General features: G+C 54.7%; 1 protein-coding gene across 2 annotated transcripts; it reads right to left on the minus strand.

Moving 5' to 3' along the window:
* Positions 1–1959: 1959 nt before the first annotated feature.
* Fgf17 (fibroblast growth factor 17) lies at positions 1960–8045 on the minus strand. 2 transcript variants are annotated; one of them, XM_028758847.1, is made up of 5 exons: positions 7503–8045; positions 7313–7349; positions 4486–4630; positions 4167–4273; positions 1960–2774 (listed from the first exon to the last, which is right to left on the minus strand). In XM_028758847.1, the coding sequence occupies exons 1-5, from the start codon at positions 7535–7537 to the stop codon at positions 2481–2483; spliced, it is 618 nt and encodes a 205-aa protein (XP_028614680.1). In that variant the 5' UTR covers positions 7538–8045; the 3' UTR covers positions 1960–2480. The 2 variants fall into 2 exon arrangements, with proteins under 2 accessions (XP_028614680.1, XP_028614679.1); XM_028758846.1 differs by having other exon boundaries at positions 4486–4663.

An 8045-nucleotide genomic window follows, 5' to 3' on the forward strand; every position in this document is an offset into this window, starting at 1 on the left:
CCCATTCCTTTAAACCTGCTTTACTTATGTATTTATTTATTTAGGCAAGGTCTCAATCTTCTTGTTTTAGCTTCCAGAAGACTGGGATTACATGGGTATGCCACTATGCTTGGCTCTGTCATCTCCATTGTTGCGTTTTCCCGTCAAACCTGTCCAGAAGGCTCTGGGATGTGAAAGGGTAGGGAACCTGCCTGCTGGGCAGAGACACAGAGTTGTGCTGAGGAGTGGGTTTTGAGCCCAACCTGGGATGGGATGAATTGATGACTCTCTGAGATGCCCCAGTTTCCCGTATAACCCTGCTTTCCAAAGCTGCCCTTCACACTTTGGCATACATACTCTGTCCCAGCCTGCCAGGCCTCACCTCAAAAAGCAAGAAAGGAAACAGTGAGGGCTTTCTGGAGCTGGCCCCGAGAGGCCTGTCTGTGCTGGGGAGGTCAAAGAGGGAGGGAGGGGCTGAGAAAGGCCTGAGAAGAAAGCCGAGGCCAGACAAAGGGCCCAGTCCACCTTTGAAGCTGTCTCTAACCCAAGAGGGAGGGTGGGGGTGGGCCAAGGCCCGGCTGGAGAGGCAGTCTAGAGTCTTAAAGAATGTCTCAAATTCCTGCAATAATCAGAGGGATCAGAGCCCCCTCCCCTTCTCAGAGTCCTCCCAATCCCCCAAAGTCCCAATACTCCACACCTTGGGGGCCCAACTCTTTGTCCTCAAGTAATTGCTGGGTGTTGCCCCAGTTTTAAAGTCCCATTGAACTCGCCAGTTATCAGCTGCAGCCCCAGACCACCCGCCCTACACACACCCCTGAAAACTACCCCCAACACGTCCGGCGGTCTTCACTGGGATTAAGGCTCTTTGTGATGGGGGGACAGAAAAAAAAAGCAACCTGGTGAAAGCAATTATGACGAGCTGGGAGGAGAATGTCAGTCCTAGGCCTTCGGGACCTCCCTCTTGGCTGCTGTCGGCTCCACCTTCTAAATGGCCCAGGGTTGGGGGCGGGTGTGTGTGTGTCAGGCTCTGTCCCAGCTCTGAGTTGGTTCTGTCTGCTGCAGCCCACCTCCGGTTCGGACTACATCAGAGCCCTCGCCCTACAACGTCTGTTCCGGACTTTTTGAAGTAATTCTTGGGAGAAGTGGAAGAAGGTTAGCTTTCATGCCTTTTTATCCCACTTCATAATTCTCCTCTCCAACATTTCCTCAAACGAGAAAACTTAGGCTGAGGATTCCATCAGCAATAAAGAGTACTGAAGGAGGTCCCAGACACAAGAACCTCCTCCCTTTGACAAGATTAAAAGACGAAGCACCATAGGAAAGGCGGTTTTATGGTTTCCACCCCTAGGCACACCTGGAAGTCTCTGGGAAAGCCCACCCGAGAAGCTCGGTGGGGGCTGGGCGCCCTCCTCCTCCATTCCCAGCCCACGACAGCTTCTAATTGAGGCTTGCCCTCAGGTGTGCCCCCGCCTCCGCCCCTGGGGGGGGGGACGGGAGAAGAACAAGGGGACACATTCTTGCCCCCACCCGCTTCCGCTCGCCCCAGACCTCCTCCCACTCCCAGCCCAGCTCACCGGAAAAAAGCAATCTTGCTCCCTGCGAGGTGACTTCTGGCGTCCCCAGGCTGTGATCCTGCCACCCCCCTCCTCCCCTGGGCCTGGGCCCCACAGGATCCCTGTCCCTGCCAGCGGCCGCTCAGGGCCGCGCCTAGGGGTTGGGTTTTCTTCTCTCCTACAGGTAGCAGGGACGCGTCGCGTGAGCCTGGACATCGGAGCCTGCGGAGGGAGGGGCCGCCAGTCCCCCGGCCCGGGCGCGCCTCGGCCTCTCGTTACCGCGCAGCGGGACACGCAGGCTGCAGCACCTGTGTGCCCAGGCTCCCATCTTCCCCAGCTAGCACCTGACTTCTCAGTGCCGCCAGCACCAGACCCTTTGCAGTTGAGTTCTGTGGTCTGATTGCCCACTTTTCTCCAGCGGACCCGGTTGCAGGAAAATGGTTTTATTCTGGGGCTTGGGGTGGGGATGCAGGCCTGGGGTGAGAAATATGAAGAGTGACTGGCTTTTGTTTCTCTTTCTGTCTCTGTTTTTTGGAAACAAAAACCTTAGTTCCTATTGTCTGGCCAAGAGTTTGGATATTTGGTTCAGATTCAGAGAGCTTCTGGGAGTAAGATTTGAGCACAGTTGTGCCTAAGACCTGGAATCTGCTGACCTGCCCGCTTATTTCAGGTAGACGCTGGAAAGCAGGCATTTTAGGTCAGGGAGACCGTATTTCTTCTCCCTTCTGTCTCTGGCCTCAAATCTGTTCCATAGAATGCTGCCCACCCTGGGATACACAAGTACTGTCTCTTCCCAGAGGGAATAAGAAAGTTCATGTCCTCGGGGTCCTTTTGGTGTCTGGTTCCCCACCTTCCACCCCAGCCCCCATCTTTGGATGAGTTAGAGAAGAGAGAGAAGGCTGCTGAGGGGTATCTACCCAGCCTTGCACACTACTATGGCCTCCCTGACTACGTTTGGGACTGGGGCCTCCGAGTGCGCTTGGTCCTGCGAGTGGGAGCGGAGCCCACGAATTCGAACTGCTTCTGCCTTTCAGCGTGGTTGGGGAAAGGCAGTTGGCCTTGGTAGAGGCGCTTGATGAAGTGGGCCTCTCGCTGGTTCTGGCGGCTCCGGGAGGCCTGGCGTGGCCGGCCCTGCCGAGTGAAAGCCATGAACCAGCCCTCATGCCGGGCGTTCTGGAAGGCTGTGTAGTTGTTCTCCAGTACGATCTCGGTGAACACGCAGTCTTTGCTCTTCCCGCTCGGCTATGGAAGAAAGGAGCAGAGGAGGGGAATTTGTCCATTCACCCTGGCTGGGCTGTCTGCCTTTGGGCCTAATTTTTGTAGAACCCATGTGGGAGCAAGAAGTCATTGTGCCCCTGTCTGGTGGGATGGGCATCTTTGTTAGCAAGGCAGCAGTGAGAGTTCATATAGACCGTGCTTGGAGTCAGAGCTGAGCTTAAGTCATTAGGCACTTATGTCTCCTGAGGATACCTTGAGAGAATCTCAGTTCCCTCAGATGCTCACATGTAGAGTCAAGATCGGGTAATAATAATGATTCAGTGCTGGGGGTGGGGTGGGGTGGGGATCTGGCTCCTGAGAATTCTATGCTCTTGGGACGAACGCTGTCACAGGGACAGGACAGGAGAGAGGGGTCAGAAATAGCCATCCCCTTGGCCCCACAGGCTTTGCCTTCTTACAGGTGAGAAGTGAGAGGTTATTTGGTGGGCATCAGTCAGAGCTAGAAGTCAAGACTGGTTGGTTCTAAGGAAGTGCGGTGCTGTCTGCACAGTGCTGCAAGGCTTCACCAGTCAGTGCTTGGTGTGAGCCTTGCTTGTCACTGCCTACGATCCCCACTGCGCTTGGGAGAGCTTCAGCTGTGCACGAATGCCCCGGTTTCCAGCCCTCATCACCTTTTAGCTTTCCGTATGGCTGCTACACAAACACATCACATACAACATCATATGGATGGATGGTGAGTTCCTCCTGGTCGCTACTGATTCCTTACGTCAGCACCAGGTTTCATGTGGATGCCCTGTCCCTTCAGCAGATAAGGAGCTACACGGACTCTTTTAAATAGAGATTAGGAGGCTGGAGAGATGGCTCAGTGGTTAAGATCACTGGCTGCTTTTCCAGAGGACCAGAGTTTGATTCCTAGTACCCACATGGAGGCTAAAAAATGTAACTCTGGTTCTCAGGGATCAGACGCCCTCTTCTGGCTTCTACGAGCGTGGGGTACTTAGATATGTATGCAGATAGAAATAAAGATTTTACAAACCAATAGAGAGTTGGAGAGATGGTTCAGTCGTTAAGAGCACCGGCTGCTCTAACAGAGAACTTTCCCATCACCCACATGGCGGCTCACAACCACCTGTAACTCCAATTCCAGGAAATCCAATCCCTCCTTACCTCCATAGGCACCAGGCACACATGTGGTGCACAGGTATGCATGCAGACAGAACACATACACATGAGAGAAAAATACATCTTTAGACAAATAAAAAAAATTAAATAGATTGGGGGATGGGGTGGTTGTCAAAATAAGACCTCATCCTGTCAAGCAGGTGGCCCAGCAGGACTGAGATGCACTGAGATGCACTCACTGTCCTTACTGCAGGAGGGAGACACATCTGTCTGCTGCCTGTGGCCAGGCCTCACCTTCCCGATCAGCTTGCCTCTTTTGTTCATACAGATGTACTTCTCGCTCTCTGCCCCCTTGATGCGGACTCTGCTGCCGAATGTGTCTGTCTCCACGATGAGCTTGGCTAGGACCGGGGAAAGGAAGAAAGAAAGACCTTAGTCTATGAGGGCTGCGGCTCGGGGATGGGCAAGGGTTGGTGGACTATCAGGTTTGCAGCGTCAAGAGTCTTGCTCGCTACCCACAATACCTCAACCCCCTGACCCAGGAGGTAGAAAAAAAATCCGGGGACTAGACTAGGTGGGGTACAAGTGGTCTGGGGCAAGGGCCAGGTCTTACCAAATTTGTTGCCATCCTCAGCGGTGGCAGAGATTCGACGCCCGGTGACCTGCACGTGCTTGCCACTGGTCCGGCTGTAGAGCTGGTACTCACGGATTTGCCGCCTGCTCAGCTGGTCAGTCATAGCGCCCTGGTCCCTCACGTACTGGTTAAAATTAGGAGACGGGTGATTCTCCCCCTTTGCGGTTACCAAGGGAAAAATAGTGTCAATTTGCTTTGGGTTGACACCACCATTGGCCCATCTGGGGAGAGGGGTGAGGACCTGAGTGAAGTGGGCTGGCTACGTGCCCTGCAGTGTAATGGTGCACGCTGAAGACTGTCTCTGCCCACACTCTTCCCCAGAAGCTGCATGGACCAGTTGTTAATTTTGGGGGACTTGTGATTGTCAGCCTTGGGAAACACAATGAGGCCGTATACATATGCAATCATAACAGGTTGCTAGAAGAAACCTACAAGGCTGGGTGTCCTGTCCCCATGTTCTATAGGACAGGTGCAGGGGACATGCAACTCACAGCCAGAACCCCTTCCTCTTCCTCTGGGGTCTTGGCTCCGTTAATCAGGATCACCAGATGCCCCCCCCCCCCCACCCACACACACAACCCTGCCACTAGCCCTGAAAGGCCCCGGCCGCAGCACATCTGTATAGAGCAGATGGTTTGTTAAATGGGTGGGCTTAACTACTGGGGGGAGTGGCCTCTTAGGTCCTTATTAAAAATGTCCTAGGTGTTCTTGAGAGAAAGAGAGAGAGAGAGAGAGAGAGAGAGAGAGAGAGAGAGAGAGAGAAGAGTAGGGGGTAGAGGCAGCAGTAGAAGACAGTACCAATAGCTGCTCTCACGGTCGCCTGTCTGCCTGTGGCAGTTATCTAGGTACTTAGTAGTCTGCCTCCGAGGGTGTTTGAAGGAATCACTTCCACCATGCATCAAGCCTGTTCAATACCACATCTCCACACTGGGGTTTGCCTTACCCAGCCTTACCTGAGTAGGACAGAAACATCACTGCCCCATCTCCAAGGTGCCCTCTAGGGTGACAGTTGCCAGCTGCTGGTTATAGCTTCAACTCAGCCTGCAAAACTTATGTAGGGACAACCCTTTCCCTGCTGCTAATGCCTAATTCCAACTATAATAATCTCAGACCGAATGCCAGTCACTTGGACCAAGACAGAGCGACTCAGCTCAGCATGTATTAGGAACCAATATCCTAGACGGAAGGGTGGGTTATGACAACTTAGGGAATGGTCATAACCTCAAGGCCATGGTTTAACTTGCTCAGGGTTGACCCCTTCGAACTTTCTGTCACTGTCCATTCCCAGCACCAGCCTGTACAGGTCAGGAATTGCCAGACTTCTAGGAGAATAAGAACATCTTTGGGACCTACTGCGCATCCCACCCTAGAGAAACTTGAGACCAGTGCTTGTGGTGAGGGGCATACTGCTTAGCTCTCACAGGCCTCCCCATGGGGTGGGTTCCTGTCTATCTCAGCCTTAGCCTTCTGGCCCAGGTTCAGGATGTCCGCCCCACTTGGCGGGCAGCCTTCTCCTGGCAGTCTCTTCCAGGTCAGGGGCAGATAGCAGCCCCTCAAAGCCCCCTCCTCTCCTTGTCCCCCTTCAAGTCTTTCACAAAAGTAGCCCACGCCCTCCCCCCCAGCAGCCCACAGCCCACAAGTCCCTCTCCCACAGGACCTTGCCTGTTCCTTTCATGTTCCCGCTGTGGGGGGACCTCCCCTTCTACCACGGTAGACAGCTGCTTGTCAGACAGCCCCTCAAGCATGGCTGTGGTTCAGCCTGTTGCCCCCCCCTCCCAGGGGGGTGAAGGGGCACTTCAAGGGGGAAGGACAGCCTTGCCACCTTCCCTGAGTCCTGAATGGGGCCTCAGCCAGGCCATAAACGCCCAGGCCAGCAGCACCATTGTGCTAATTTCCTTTCCAGAACAGGTTGGACCCACCCCCAGCCCCCTCCCTGCCAGGCTGGGGGCTTTCTTCTTACTCTCCCTAGATGTGTGAAGCAAAAGGCCTGGAATGGGCTAGAGAAAAAGGGGGAAGAAAAAGGGGGGTGTTGTCTCTCTCCCACCCCCCCACTGCTTCAAAGGCAGCCCCTTCCCACTGAAAAGGCATTTACCTTAAAAAAAAAAAAAGTCCCCAGTGGATGGGAAGAGAAACAGGCCTCTGGCCTGGGAAAGCCAGACCATCTCTCCCCAGAGCGGTTCTGGACCAGTGCATTTTAATAGCTGCACTCTTATGAGGATCACAAAAAAGGGACAGGGCCTTGAGCTGGGGGCCGAGGCTTGGGGGTGGGAGGTGGGGGGGCGGGTGGAGAGGTAAGCCCTGAATTCCATTCCAAGCAAACCTCTAGGCTTGACCTAGGAACCCTAGAGGTAATGGGGTCTACCTGGTTGGATACTCCAACTGTTCCCGAGACCCTGGACACCTATGGTCCAAACATGTTGGTAAGAGTAGACAGTGGACTGTACATGTGGTTTTGAACCCAAACCCTTTAGGTACCTGCAGGTACAAACTTTACCTGAGCTCTTGCCTCCACTGGCTTCTAACTGCCCGGGGCTCTCTCCCTCAGGCATAAACAACACCTGGCCCTTAGTCTCTGAAACCCATCACAGAGGGATGAAGAGTAGAGATCCAGGGTGGTTGTTAGAAAGGCCCGAGAGGCAAACCTCAGTCTATCCCCCATTCCGGTTCAGTCTGTTCTCCAACCCACCTTCTGAACTGATCCTCCAAACCTCAACAGTTGCTTGGTTAGGGGAGGCCAGTCCTGCCTCCCCTCCTTCGAGGTGAGGTGGGAAAGGTTGGGGGTTGGGGGCTAGGCAGGGGTGCCTACCTGCGTTTGACAGCAGAGAATCAATAGCTGCAAGCACCTGTTTGGGGAGACAAGGCAGTTCCAGGTGTGGGTACCCCAGGGCACACCCATCCCCCACCTTTGTCTTGCCCCACCTGCCCCGGGTGGGGGATATAGTATTCCTGGGGCTAGAAATGGCAAAAAGAACTCCGGGCGCAGGTATCACACTTACAGGGTAAGGTTAGGCAGCAGGCGGGCGGCTCCCATCGCTGGAGAGACTTCTTGGGGCGATTGCCCCTCTGCTCCCCAAACTCAAAAGCGGATGTGGGCAGGCCCCTGGGGTAGAGTACCAGAGAAGCCAAGGTCTCTCGGAGCCACAGGTTTCAGGGATGAAAGGAGATGGAGGGACGGGAAAGGCTAGCGGAGGGGGGAATGAAGGGGAGGCGTAATTCAGAGACTGAGGTGCGAGGTGTCCACCTTCCGGGCCAGTGAGGCTGCGAAGCCGGAGCTGGTCCGATTGGCGTACTCGCTCTCTTGGGCTACTGGCCTCGGGCAGGGGTCCCCGGGCTCAAAGGATGGAGCTGCGAGCGTCCTCTATCAGGAGGCTGGCCCTTGCGATCTCTCTTGATTTATTCCTGACCCGCACCGACCTGTCGGTCTCCGCGAAGTGCGGGGCCAGCGGCAGGCACAGGGAGGGAGGCGCCTTGCCCTCCCCCCTCCTCAGGGTCAGCAGCTCCCGCCCTCAGGTTTGATGCGGCAACCTCATCTCCTTAAG

Source organism: Grammomys surdaster, unplaced genomic scaffold, assembly GCF_004785775.1.
Source record: "Grammomys surdaster isolate TR1022 unplaced genomic scaffold, NIH_TR_1.0 126219, whole genome shotgun sequence".
NCBI lineage: Eukaryota > Metazoa > Chordata > Mammalia > Rodentia > Muridae > Grammomys > Grammomys surdaster.

Bases quoted from the DNA above. Each gene is read 5' to 3' on its own strand.
- Fgf17 (XM_028758846.1), bottom strand. From the start codon at position 7,537: ATGGGAGCCGCCCGCCTGCTGCCTAACCTTACCCT. The intron at 7,350-7,502 runs GTAAGTGTGATA...CTCCCCAAACAG, and splicing joins CTGCTGCCTAACCTTACCCT to GTGCTTGCAGCTATTGATTC. The intron at 4,664-7,312 runs GTAGGCACCCCT...GTAACCGCAAAG, and splicing joins TTCTCTGCTGTCAAACGCAG to GGGGAGAATCACCCGTCTCC.